The sequence below is a fragment of the Pseudophryne corroboree genome, chromosome 5 (genome assembly GCF_028390025.1).
Source record: "Pseudophryne corroboree isolate aPseCor3 chromosome 5, aPseCor3.hap2, whole genome shotgun sequence".
NCBI classification, from domain to species: domain Eukaryota; kingdom Metazoa; phylum Chordata; class Amphibia; order Anura; family Myobatrachidae; genus Pseudophryne; species Pseudophryne corroboree.
The window spans coordinates 1,560,155-1,575,348 of NC_086448.1; the positions used below are offsets into that span (position 1 = coordinate 1,560,155).

The following is a 15,194-nucleotide window of genomic DNA, read 5'->3' on the forward strand; positions in this document are numbered from 1 at the left end:
CCAGTCAGAACGGGCAGTCCGGCAGCCAATCAGGAGCCGCTGCGGCCGCTTCCCTGATTGGCCGCCGGTCCACCAGCTGTGATTGGCTGGCGGCCGGCGCTACCTTTGAAATGCCGCCCGCCTAATAGTAAGTTACTTACACCAACCCTCCCTCGCACATGCGTTGCACATGCGTGAATCCCGGGATTGGAGGCTCCAATCCCAGGATTCAAATCCCGGCAATTTTGGGCCTAAATCCCAGGATCCGCCGATCACGATCCCGGGATTGGCCTCCCTACTTGCATGGAACCTGCTGAATGGAATGGCCTCGTAGGCCGCCACCATCTTTCCCAATACTCGAGTGCATTGATGAACTGACACTCTTTTTGTCTTTAACAGGTCTTTGATCATGTTCTGGAGTTCCTGGGCTTTTTCCACTGGGAGAAAAAAAAACCCTTTGTTTTTCCGTATCCAGAATCATGCCCAAAAAAAGACAGCCGAGTTGTCGGAACCAACTGCGACTTTGGTAGATTTAGAATGCAGCTGTGCTGTTGTATTACTCTCAGGGAGAGACGCACGCTGTTCCCTTGAACTCGCATTTATCAGGAGATCGTCCAAGTATGTGATATTTGTGACACCTTGTTCGTGCAGGAGCACCATCATTTCCGCCATTACATTGGTGAAATACTCGGGCCCGTGGAAAGCCCAAACGGCAACGTCTGAAACTGGTAATGACAATCCTGTACAGCGGATATATGGGGACATGAAGGTATGCATCCTTTATGTCTAGTGACACCATAAAATCCCCCCCTTTTCCAGACCTCCTAGCTGGTGCACAGGTGTAGTCATTACTAATTAAGATGCGCTGCATTCATTCCTAACTGACAGTTCTACAGATCTCCAGGAGGCCTAGAAAACATGAACCGTTGGTAGATCTCGAGGACCGGTTTTGGCCAGCCCTGCACTAGGGGAACCTTGATAATCACTTGCTGTTGACACAGCTTTAGTATGGCAGCCAAAATTATTTTCCTCTCCGGGGAAGTGGCTGGCAAGGCCGATTTGAAAAGCGCGTCAAGGCCTTGTCCAGCGTGGGCGAGGATTCCCACCGTAACCTGTCCTTTGAGGGGTAAGGATACGCCATAATAATTCTCTTGGGAACCTGCAGTCTAATGTCAGGAGTCTCCAAGCTTTTTAAATAAAACGGTCAGCTCATGAGATGAGTTAGGTTACTTTTCTTTAAACATGTAGACCCTCGTGTCAGGGACAGAGGAGTCCTCTGTGATATGAAAAACATCTTTTATTGCAATAATCATATATTGAATACTTCGCGACTCATGGGTGCAACCTCGCATCATCCTAGTCGACACTGGAGTCGGAATCCGTGTTGGTATCAGCGTCTGCTAACTGGTAAAGGGACGTTCATGGGACCCTGAAGGGTCCTGGGACACAGTAAAAGCCATGGGTTAATTCCCTGCTTGTCTTTGGACTCTGCTTTGTCCAATCTGTAATAAAGTCACATTAGCATTCAAAACATTCCACATGTCCAACCAATCAGGTGTCGGCTGTGCCGACGGAGACACCACCACCACCTGCTCTGCATCCTCCCTAGACGAGCCTTCCGCTTCAGACATGTCGACACACACGTACTGACAGCCCCACACACACTGGGATAATAAATATGGGGACTGACCCACAATAAGGCCCTTTGGAGAGACAGAGAGAGAGTATGCCAGCACACACCCAGCGCCACCATATACTGAAACCAAGGTCCCAGCCTAAAGAGCGCTTTATATATAAATATATGTACAATCTGCACCAAATAAATGTGGCCCCCCCCCCCCCCCTCGTTTTTGCCCCGTTATTGTTCAGCAGGGGAGAGTCCGGAGCACTTCTCTGCAGCATGCTGTGGAGAAAATGGCGCTGGTTAGCGCTGGAGGATCAAGCCCCGCCCCCTCGATGGTGGGCTTCGGTCCCGCTCAATTTGTTTATACTGGCGGGGGATTTTATACTATACTGCCTCCGCAGTATCCGAGACCTGTGCCAGTGCTGTTTTTGAGGTAATAATTGCTGCCCAGGGCGCCCCCCCTGCGCCCTGCACCATTACAGTGCCCACTGTGTGTGTGTGTGTGTGTGTGTGTGTGTGTGTGTGTGTGTGTGTGTGTGTGTGTGCAATGGCCGCGCAGCGTTACCACCGCGCGTTACCTCAGTGAAGATCTGAAGTCTTCTGCCGCCTTTGATGTCTTCTTTCTTCTTATACTCACCCGGCTTCTATCTGCCGGCTCTGTGAGGAGGACGGCGGCTCCGGGACAAACGGCGAGGGTGAGACCTGCGTTCCGACCCTCTGGAGCTAATGGTGTCCAGTAGCCTAAGAAGCAGAGCCTATCATTTAAAGTAGGTCTGCTTCTCTCCCCTCAGTCCCTCGATGCAGGGAGCCTGTTGCCAGCAGTGCTCCCTGAAAATAAAAAACCTAACAAAAGTCTTTTCAGAGAAACTCAGGAGAGCTCCCTGTAATGCACCCAGTCTCCTCTGGGCACAGTATCTAACTGAGGTCTGGAGGAGGAGGAGCCAGTGCACACCCATTCTAAAGTCTTTAGAGTGCCCATGTCTCCTGCGGAGCCTGTCTATACCCCATGGTCCTTACGTAGTTCCCAGCATCCTCTAGGACGTAAGAGAAAAGGAGATGTAGAGAAGGAGGAGGGCAGGAGAGAGAGAGAGAGAGAGAGAGAGAGAGAGAGAGAGAGAGAGAGAGAGAGAGGGTATAGAAGGAGGAGGGCAGAGAGAGGGAGAGGGTAGAGAAGGAGGAGGGCAGAAAGAGAGGGAGAGGGTTAGAGAAGGAGGAGGGCAGAGAGAGAGGGAGAGGGTAGAGAAGGAGGAGGGCAGAGAGAGGGAGAGGGTAGAGAAGGAGGAGGGCAGAGAGAGGGAGAGGGTAGAGAAGGAGGAGGGCAGAGAGAGAGGGAGAGAGAGAGGGTAGAGAAGGAGGAGGGCAGAGAGAGAGGGTAGAGAAGGAGGAGGGCAGAGAGAGAGGGTAGAGAAGGAGGAGGGCAGAGAGAGAGGGAGAGGGTAGAGAAGGAGGAGGGCAGAGAGAGAGGGAGAGGGTAGAGAAGGAGGAGGGCAGAGAGAGAGGGAGAGGGTAGAGGAGGAGGAGGGCAGAGAGACAGAGAGAGAGAGAGAGAGAGAGAGACAGAGAGAGAGAGAGAGAGAGAGAGAGAGAGAGAGAGAGAGAGAGAGAGAGAGGGTAGAGAAGGAGGAGGGCAGAGAGAGGGTAGAGAAGGAGGAGGGTAGAGAAGGAGGAGGGTAGAGAAGGAGGAGGGGGAGAGAAAGGAGGGAGGGGAGAGAAGGAGGAGGAGAGAGAGAGAGAGAGAGAGAGAGAGAGAGAGAGAGAGGGAGAGGGAGAGGGAGAGGGAGAGGGAGAGGGAGAGGGAGAGGGAGAGGGAGAGAGAGAGGAGGGGTAGAGAAGGAGGAGGGCAGAGAGAGGGAGAGAGAGAGAGAGAGAGAGAGAGAGAGAGAGAGAGAGAGGGAGAGGGTAGAGAAGGAGGAGGGCAGAGAGAGAGGGAGAGGGTAGAGAAGGAGGAGGGCGAGAGAGAGAGAGAGAGAGACGGAGAGAGAGAGAGGGTAAGAGAAGGAGGAGGGCAAAGAGAGGGAGAGGGTAGAGAAGGAGGGCAGAGAGAGAGAGAGAGAGAGAGAGAGAGGGAGAGGGTAGAGAAGGAGGGAGGGCAGAGAGAGAGGGAGAGGGAGAGAGAGAGAGAGAGAGAGAGGAGAGGGAGAGGGTAGAGAAGGAGGAGGGCAGAGAGAGAGAGGGAGAGGGTAGAGAAGGAGGAGGGCAGAGAGAGAGAGGGAGAGGGTAGAGAAGGAGGAGGGCAGAGAGAGAGAGAGAGAGAGAGAGAGAGAGAGAGAGAGAGAGAGAGAGGGAGAGGGAGAGGGTAGAGAGAGAGGGTAGAGAGAGAGGGAGAGGGTAGAGAAGGAGGAGGGGAGAGAGAGAGAGAGAGAGAGAGAGAGAGAGAGAGAGAGAGAGAGAGAGAGAAGAGGAGGGTTAGAGAAGGAGGAGGGGGGGGAGCGTCCTAGCGAGCAGGAGGGGGGAGCGGTCCTAGCGAGCAGGAGGGGGGAGCGGGTCCTAGCGAGCAGGAGGGGGGAGCGGTCCTAGCGAGCAGGAGGGGGGGAGCGGTCCTAGCGAGCAGGAGGGGGGAGCGGGTCCTAGCGAGCAGGAGGGGGGAGCGGTCCTAGCGAGCAGGAGGGGGGAGCGGTCCTAGCGAGCAGGAGGGGGGGAGCGGTCCTAGCGAGCAGGAGGGGGGAGCGGTCCTAGCGAGCAGGAGGGGGGAGCGGTCCTAGCGAGCAGGAGGGGGGGAGCGGTCCTAGCGAGCAGGAGGGGGGAGCGGTCCTAGCGAGCAGGAGGGGGGAGCGGTCCTAGCGAGCAGGAGGGGGGAGCGGTCCTAGCGAGCAGGAGGGGGGGAGCGGTCCTAGCGAGCAGGAGGGGGGAGCGGTCCTAGCGAGCAGGAGGGGGGAGCGGTCCTAGCGAGCAGGAGGGGGGAGCGGTCCTAGCGAGCAGGAGGGGGGAGCGGTCCTAGCGAGCAGGAGGGGGGGAGCGGCCCGAGAGCAGGAGGGGCGCGGTCCTTGAGAGCAGGAGGGACTCCACAAGGCACAGAAGGGACCGGAGCAATAGGTAAGAATAACCCTCTGAGCAGGACAGTTATAAGATCACGCTATATACTCTTGCATTACAATATATGTGTACACCGGTGTTTCCGGCTCCAGTCCTCAGGGCCTCTACCAGGGCAGATTTTGTAAAATTGCGTCAATATCACAAGTGAAATAATAATCAGCACCTGTGTGTCAGTCCGTTATTAACCAGATGTGCACCAACTGTGAGATCTGGAAAACATGCACTGTTAGAGGTCCCTGAGGGACTGGAGTTGGGGAACACAGATGTAGAGTGAAATATAGGAGACACCACATATCCCCTCTTATCTGTATAATCATCCCATAGTCACCTGATAGACCGACACGTGAAAAACACGATTCTCTTCAGCTTCTTATTGTAGAAGAAATAGTTGAAGGACCACAAGTTCCCGTCCTCTCCAAACGGGTCAGAGTCCAGGTCTGGGTTGTAACTGCAATCAGAGAGAAATGGCATTCAATGACCAGCAAGCGGACATGCACAGGAGCGGACACACGGGAGTATACACAGACACGCGCACAGGAGCGTACACACGGGAGTATACACAGACACGCACACAGGAGCGTACACACGGGAGTATACACAGACACGCACACAGGAGCGTACACACGGGAGTATACACAGACACGCACACAGGAGCGTACACACGGGAGTATACACAGACACGCACACAGGAGCGTACACACGGGAGTATACACAGACACGCGCACAGGAGCGTACACACGGGAGTATACACAGACACGCGCACAGGAGCGTACACACGGGAGTATACACAGACACGCGCACAGGAGCGTACACACGGGAGTATACACAGACACGCACACAGGAGCGTACACACGGGAGTATACACAGACACGCACACAGGAGCGTACACACGGGAGTATACACAGACACGCACACAGGAGCGTACACACGGGAGTATACACAGACACGCACACAGGAGCGTACACACGGGAGTATACACAGACACGCGCACAGGAGCGTACACACGGGAGTATACACAGACACGCACACAGGAGCGTACACACGGGAGTATACACAGACACGCGCACAGGAGCGTACACACGGGAGTATACACAGACACGCGCACAGGAGCGTACACAGACACGCACAGGAGCGTACACACGGGAGTATACACAGACACGCGCACAGGAGCGTACACAGACACGCACAGGAGCGTACACACGGGAGTATACACAGACACGCACAGGAGCGTACACACGGGAGTATACACAGACACACACAGGAGCGTACACACGGGAGTATACACAGACACGCACAGGAGCGTACACACGGGAGTATACACAGACACAGGAGCGTACACACGGGAGTATACACAGACACAGGAGCGTACACACAGGAGTATACACGGACACGCGCACAGTAGCGTACACACGGGAGTATACACAGACACGCACACAGGAGTATACACAGACACGCGCACAGGAGCGTACACACGGGAGTATACACAGACACGCGCACAGGAGCGTACACACGGGAGTATACACAGACACGCGCACAGGAGCGTACACACGGGAGTATACACAGACACGCACAGGAGCGTACACACGGGAGTATACACAGACACACACACAGGAGCGTACACACGGGAGTATACACAGACACGCACAGGAGCGTACACACGGGAGTATACACAGACACAGGAGCGTACACACGGGAGTATACACGGACACGCACAGGAGCGTACACACAGGAGTATACACGGACACGCGCACAGTAGCGTACACACGGGAGTATACACAGACACGCGCACAGGAGCGTACACAGACACGCACAGGAGCGTACACACGGGAGTATACACAGACACGCACACAGGAGCGTACACACGGGAGTATACACAGACACGCGCACTGGAGCGTACACAGACACGCACAGGAGCGTACACACGGGAGTATACACAGACACGCACACAGGAGCGTACACACGGGAGTATACACAGACACGCGCACAGGAGCGTACACACGGGAGTATACACAGACATGCGCACAGGAGCGTACACACGGGAGTATACACAGACACGCACACACGGGAGTATACACAGACACGCACAGGAGCGTACACACGGGAGTATACACAGACACGCACAGGAGCGTACACACGGGAGTATACACAGACGCACACAGGAGCGTACACACAGGAGTATACACAGACACGCGCACAGGAGCGTACACACGGGAGTATACACAGACACGCACACACGGGAGTATACACAGACACGCACAGGAGCGTACACACGGGAGTATACACAGACACGCACACACGGGAGTATACACAGACACGCACAGGAGCGTACACACGGGAGTATACACAGACACACACACAGGAGCGTACACACGGGAGTATACACGGACACGCACAGGAGCGTACACACGGGAGTATACACGGACACGCACAGGAGCGTACACACGGGAGTATACACGGACACACACACAGGAGCGTACACACGGGAGGATACACAGACACGCACAGGAGCGTACACACGGGAGTATACACAGACACGCACAGGAGCGTACACACGGGAGTATACACAGACACGCGCACAGGAGCGTACACACGGGAGTATACACAGACACGCGCACAGGAGCGTACACACGGGAGTAAACACAGACACGCACACAGGAGCGTACACACGGGAGTATACACAGACAAACACACAGGAGCGTACACACGGGAGTATACACAGACACGCGCACAGGAGCGTACACACGGGAGTATACACAGACAAACACACAGGAGCGTACACACGGGAGTATACACAGACACGCGCACAGGAGCGTACACACGGGAGTATACACAGACACGCACACAGGAGCGTACACACAGGAGTATACACGGACACGCGCACAGTAGCGTACACACAGGAGTATACACAGACACGCGCACAGGAGCGTACACACGGGAGTATACACAGACACGCGCACAGGAGCGTACACACGGGAGTATACACAGACACGCACACAGGAGCGTACACACGGGAGTATACACAGACACGCGCACAGGAGCGTACACACGGGAGTATACACAGACACGCACACAGGAGCGTACACACGGGAGTATACACAGACAAACACACAGGAGCGTACACACGGGAGTATACACAGACACGCGCACAGGAGCGTACACACGGGAGTATACACAGACACGCGCACAGGAGCGTACACACGGGAGTATACACAGACAAACACACAGGAGCGTACACACGGGAGTATACACAGACACGCGCACAGGAGCGTACACACGGGAGTATACACAGACACGCGCACAGGAGCGTACACACGGGAGTATACACAGACACGCGCACAGGAGCGTACACACGGGAGTATACACAGACACGCGCACAGGAGCGTACACACGGGAGTATACACAGACACGCGCACAGGAGCGTACACACGGGAGTATACACAGACACGCGCACAGGAGCGTACACACGGGAGTATACACAGACACGCGCACAGGAGCGTACACACGGGAGTATACACAGACACGCACACAGGAGCGTACACACGGGAGTATACACAGACGCGCGCACAGTAGCGTACACACGGGAGTATACACAGACAAACACACAGGAGCGTACACACGGGAGTATACACAGACACGCACACAGGAGCGTACACACGGGAGTATACACAGACACGCGCACAGGAGCGTACACACGGGAGTATACACAGACACGCACACACGGGAGCATACACAGACACGCACAGGAGCGTACACACGGGAGTATACACAGACACGCACAGGAGCGTACACACGGGAGTATACACAGACACGCACACAGGAGCGTACACACAGGAGTATACACAGACACGCGCACAGGAGCGTACACACGGGAGTATACACAGACACGCACACACGGGAGTATACACAGACACGCACAGGAGCGTACACACGGGAGTATACACAGACACGCACACACGGGAGTATACACAGACACGCACAGGAGCGTACACACGGGAGTATACACAGACACACACACAGGAGCGTACACACGGGAGTATACACGGACACGCACAGGAGCGTACACACGGGAGTATACACGGACACGCACAGGAGCGTACACACGGGAGTATACACAGACACGCGCACAGGAGCGTACACACGGGAGTATACACAGACAAACACACAGGAGCGTACACACGGGAGTATACACAGACACGCGCACAGTAGCGTACACACGGGAGTATACACAGACACGCGCACAGGAGCGTACACACGGGAGTATACACAGACACGCACACAGGAGCGTACACACGGGAGTATACACAGACACGCGCACAGGAGCGTACACACGGGAGTATACACAGACACGCACACAGGAGCGTACACACGGGAGTATACACAGACACGCGCACAGGAGCGTACACACGGGAGTATACACAGACACGCACACAGGAGCGTACACACGGGAGTATACACAGACAAACACACAGGAGCGTACACACGGGAGTATACACAGACACGCGCACAGGAGCGTACACACGGGAGTATACACAGACACGCACACAGGAGCGTACACACGGGAGTATACACAGACACGCACACAGGAGCGTACACACGGGAGTATACACAGACACGCGCACAGGAGCGTACACACGGGAGTATACACAGACACGCGCACAGGAGCGTACACACGGGAGTATACACAGACACGCGCACAGGAGCGTACACACGGGAGTATACACAGACACGCGCACAGGAGCGTACACACGGGAGTATACACAGACACGCGCACAGGAGCGTACACACGGGAGTATACACAGACACGCACACAGGAGCGTACACACGGGAGTATACACAGACGCGCGCACAGTAGCGTACACACGGGAGTATACACAGACAAACACACAGGAGCGTACACACGGGAGTATACACAGACACGCACACAGGAGCGTACACACGGGAGTATACACAGACACGCGCACAGGAGCGTACACACGGGAGTATACACAGACACGCGCACAGGAGCGTACACACGGGAGTATACACAGACACGTGAGCGATATACAGATGTGCCCTGTTACATGTTTGTTCCATGCGCTACAAGTTGCATTACACATAACGCGTAAGTGTTGTGTGACTTTGTTAGCGCCGAGCGTCTTCTTTCTGTGAAAATGCCTCTTAGACAAAGTAATGTAATAGGACGCACAAGCAGCTTCTACTGAGTAAAGTGATGTGCAGCATGCCTGTATTGTGTGTGTGCCTGTATCTGCAGACACAATGCTCTGCTACAGTGGTTTCCTGGTAACGAAATGAAGCAGTTATTATACTAAACCCAGCCGGCTGGCTCATAAAAGTTTAAGTTGGTGCAACCCACATCTCATTTTTTGACACGCAAAGCAGGTTGCTATAAGTGCTTGGGCTGCACCACCTGCAGCTATATACTGACGGGTGATTCCATCTCGCACCCCCATACAGGGAAACAGAGGGATCCAAAGGTCACTCACATGCAGTGCAGCTTTCGTGATTTGTGTGTTAGTTTGCCCATGTAGCCTGTACTACGTGGGTAAGACACGGTGCTTGTTTAAAGAAAGGATGGCCCAACACAGGTCCGCCATCAGGGCGGCACTGTCGGGCAACAGTGAACAACCTGTGGTGCGTCACTTTGCGCAAATGCGCCACAGCCTTGCATCTGTACGATACAAAATAGTGGACCAGGTTCCTGACTCATTGCGGGGAGGTAACCGAGCAAAAAAACTGTTACAGTCCGAAGCGAGCTGGATCCACAAATTACATACCATCCATCCCCGGGGTTTAAACGAGTATCTAAGTCTGAGCTGCTTTCTATGAGCTAGCCGGCTGGGTTTAGTATAATAACTGCTTCATTTGGTCCATTAGAGCTGGGATTGAAAGGGAGTTACCGCATTGGTTGCATTTATAGTTCCTCCAGTATTTCTTGGAGCTTCCTGTATCACTGAGACGCACTTACCTGTATTAGGTGTGTATTAGTGATACTGCATTTGGAAGTTTTCGGACCGCTTCACAATGTAACTGCCCATTGGGGCGATGTTTTAATGAGATTTACCAATATGCCAGTAATGTGTGATTCATGAATTTTTTATATATGCTTTAACATTTTTTAACACTTTGTTACACTGTATATCACACACGTTTGATGCAGTGTGTGTCTTGTGCACCATGGGTTTTGTCTTAATTATTCGATTTCATTTTCAGCACTGATTTCCACTTAGGTGGTCATATTTTACATGTCATTATCGTTAGTCTGCTTTGTTATGTTATTGTGGTTATGTATCCCCATGGCAACGGGTGTTCATTTCCTGTGTCTACCCTCTCAGCGGCCGCGCCGCCCGTCTACGGAATGACGTCACTCCTGAGGGGTGGGGACAGCCGAACCCAGAAATGCGGGTGCCGTGGAACGGGACGCCGCTGGCCGCGGCAGAGGTTGGCGGGCCAGGGGAAGGTAAGCTATTTAAATGTTGTATTGCAGTGTATCTGCACTTGTTTGCTGTGTCCTGAAGAAGGGAGCACGACTCCCGAAACGTTAACCCACATTAAAGCACGTTTCTGAATTTGTGAAAGCCTCCGAATGCCGCCTTCCATCGACTATACATTGAGCTATTGCTGCTTAAGGAGGGCACCGGAGCAGATACCCTGGGGGGACGAGGAGTGCCAGACCAAGTGTTGGTCTATAACACATACACACACACACACACACACACACACACACACACACACACACACATATATATACACATACACACACACACATACATTACAAATATATACAGACACACACACATATACACATACACACACTAATAAATAGAGACAGACAGATATAGATGTCGGCACCTGTAGATGTCGCACTCTGACAGGCTGATCTCCTCATCCACAGCGTCCCACAAATTAGGCTGGAGAGAAGTGAAATCTTCACCTAGAGCGGAGACCAGGCTGCTGTTCACAGCATTAACCACCTGGGGGAGACAAACCAGGCAGCTTGTGTCACATGATTCTCATATAAAACAGATATATGTGGGGGCCATATGCATTTGAATATTTTTATTTCATTGGTGTAAATGCTCACAGGAAGCTGGAAGGGATGGGCCCTTATTACCAGGCACCATTTGATATCTCACATGCCATAAACAAATAATTTGTCCCATGAGGGGAATGGCGGCTGTTCCTCCTTCCATCTATAATCACATTGGGCTCGATTCAGATGTGGAGAGGAAGCAGCAGCGATAGCAGTAATACAGTAATGCAGCAGGGGGAATCCCAGGACGCAGTACCAGATTATCTGCAACACCATCAGACGGCTGCGTGACCCATGTGACTGCACAAGCCAGCCGCCGCAGGTCCTTCCAAGAGGCCAGAAATCTCCATTCTCTGATCCTGGCCTCGTCCCTCATTCATTTTTTGGAGAAATGGAGCCAGTCGCAGCCCTCTCCCTCCCTGCCAAATCACTGACACCAGCATCTATAATCACAGTGGTCACTAATGCTTCCATCTCACCAGCATCTATAATCACAGTGGTCACTAATGCTTCCATCTCACCAGCATCTATAATCACAGAGGTCACTAATGCTTCCATCTCACCAGCATCTATAATCACCGTGGTCACTAATGCTTCCATCTCACCAGCATCTATTATCACCGTGGTCACTAATGCTTCCATCTCACCAGCATCTATAATCACCATGGTCACTAATGCTTCCATCTCACCAGCATCTATAATCACAGTGGTCACTAATGCTTCCATCTCACCAGCATCTATAATCACCGTGGTCACTAATGCTTCCATCTCACCAGCATCTATAATCACAGTGGTCACTAATGCTTCCATCTCACCAGCATCTATAATCACAGTGGTCACTAATGCTTCCATCTCACCAGCATCTATAATCACCGTGGTCACTAATGCTTCCATCTCACCAGCATTTATAATCACCGTGGTCACTAATGCTTCCGTCTCAACAGCATCTATAATTACAGTGGTCACTAATGCTTCCATCTCACCAGCATCTATAATTACCATGGTCACTAATGCTTCCATCTCACCAGCATCTATAACCACCGTGGTCACTAATGCTTCCGTCTCACCAGCATCTATAATCACAGTGGTCACTAAGGCTTCCATCTCACCAGCATCTATAATCACAGTGGTCACTAATGCTTCCGTCTCACTAGCATCTATAATCACCGTGGTCACTAATGCTTCCATCTCACCAGCATCTATAACCACCGTGGTCACTAATGCTTCCATCTCACCAGCATCTATAATCACCATGGTCACTAATGCTTCCGTCTCACCAGCATCTATAATCACAGTGGTCACTAATGCTTCCGTCTCACCAGCATCTATAATCACCATGGTCACTAATGCTTCCATCACACCAGCATCTATAATCACCATGGTCACTAATGCTTCCATCTCACCAGCATCTATAACCACCGTGGTGACTAATGCTTCCATCTCACCAGCATCTATAATCACAGTGGTCACTAATGCTTCCGTCTCACTAGCATCTATAATCACCGTGGTCACTAATGCTTCCGTCTCACCAGCATCTATAATCACCGTGGTCACTAATGCTTCCGTCTCAACAGCATCTATAATCACAGTGGTCATTAAGGCTTCCATCTCACCAGCATCTATAATCACAGTGGTCACTAATGCTTCCGTCTCACTAGCATCTATAATCACCGTGGTCACTAATGCTTCCGTCTCACCAGCATCTATCACCAGCATCTATAATCACCGTGGTCACTAATGCTTCCGTCTCACCAGCATCTATAATCACCGTGGTCACTAATGCTTCCGTCTCACCAGCATCTATAATCACCGTGGTCACTAATGCTTCCGTCTCACCAGCATCTATAATCACAGTGGTCACTAATGCTTCCGTCTCACCAGCATCTATAATCACCGTGGTCACTAATGCTTCCATCTCACCAGCATCTATAACCACCGTGGTCACTAATGCTTCCATCTCACCAGCATCTATAATTACCATGGTCACTAATGCTTCCATCTCACCAGCATCTATAACCACCGTGGTCACTAATGCTTCCGTCTCACTAGCATCTATAATCACCGTCGTCACTAATGCTTCCGTCTCACCAGCATCTATAATCACAGTGGTCACTAATGCTTCCATCTCACCAGCATCTATAATCACAGTGGTCACTAATGCTTCCATCTCACCAGCATCTATAATCACAGTGGTCACTAATGCTTCCATCTCACCAGCATCTATAATCACCGTGGTCACTAATGCTTCCATCTCACCAGCATCTATAATCACCATGGTCACTAATGCTTCCGTCTCACCAGCATCTATAAATCACAGTGGTCACTAATGCTTCCGTCTCACCAGCATCTATAATCACCGTGGTCACTAATGCTTCCATCACACCAGCATCTATAATCACCATGGTCACTAATGCTTCCATCTCACCAGCATCTATAACCACCGTGGTGACTAATGCTTCCATCTCACCAGCATCTATAATCACAGTGGTCACTAATGCTTCCGTCTCACTAGCATCTATAATCACCGTGGTCACTAATGCTTCCGTCTCACCAGCATCTATAATCACCGTGGTCACTAATGCTTCCGTCTCAACAGCATCTATAATCACAGTGGTCATTAAGGCTTCCATCTCACCAGCATCTATAATCAGTGGTCACTAATGCTTCCGTCTCACTAGCATCTATAATCACCGTGGTCACTAATGCTTCCGTCTCACCAGCATCTATCACCAGCATCTATAATCACCGTGGTCACTACTGCTTCCGTCTCACCAGCATCTATAATCACCGTGGTCACTAATGCTTCCGTCTCACCAGCATCTATAATCACCGTGGTCACTAATGCTTCCGTCTCACCAGCATCTATAATCACAGTGGTCACTAATGCTTCCGTCTCACCAGCATCTATAATCACCGTGGTCACTAATGCTTCCATCTCACCAGCATCAATAACCACCGTGGTCACTAATGCTTCCATCTCACCAGCATCTATAATTACCATGGTCACTAATGCTTCCATCTCACCAGCATCTATAACCACCGTGGTCACTAATGCTTCCGTCTCACTAGCATCTATAATCACCGTGGTCACTAATGCTTCCGTCTCACCAGCATCTATAATCACCGTGGTCACTAATGCTTCCGTCTCACCAGCATCTATAATCACAGTGGTCACTAATGCTTCCATCTCACCAGCATCTATAATCACCGTGGTCACTACTGCTTCCGTCTCACCAGCATCTATAACCACCGTGGTCACTAATGCTTCCATCTCACCAGCATCTATAATTACCATGGTCACTAATGCTTCCATCTCACCAGCATCTATAACCACCGTGGTCACTAATGCTTCCGTCTCACCAGCATCTATAATCACCGTGGTCACTAATGCTTCCGTCTCACCAGCATCTATAATCACAGTGGTCATTAAGGCTTCCATCTCACCAGCATCTATAATCACAGTGGTCACTAATGCTTCCATCTCACCAGCATCTATAATTACCATGGTCACTAATGCTTCCATCTCAC

The 15,194-nt window shown here is 51.8% G+C and overlaps 1 protein-coding gene across 2 annotated transcripts in view; it reads right to left on the bottom strand.

Annotated features, from left to right (window-relative positions):
* Positions 1 to 15,194, bottom strand: part of MAF1 (MAF1 homolog, negative regulator of RNA polymerase III) — a 165,074-nt gene that overhangs the window by 80,050 nt on the left and 69,830 nt on the right. For both annotated transcript variants that reach the window (XM_063921051.1, XM_063921050.1), the window contains exons 6-7: positions 11,486 to 11,607; positions 4,965 to 5,084 (exon numbers count right to left, since the gene is read on the bottom strand). In XM_063921051.1, the coding sequence (XP_063777121.1) occupies positions 4,965 to 5,084; positions 11,486 to 11,607 (242 nt within the window). The remainder of the gene's footprint in view (positions 1 to 4,964; positions 5,085 to 11,485; positions 11,608 to 15,194) is intronic.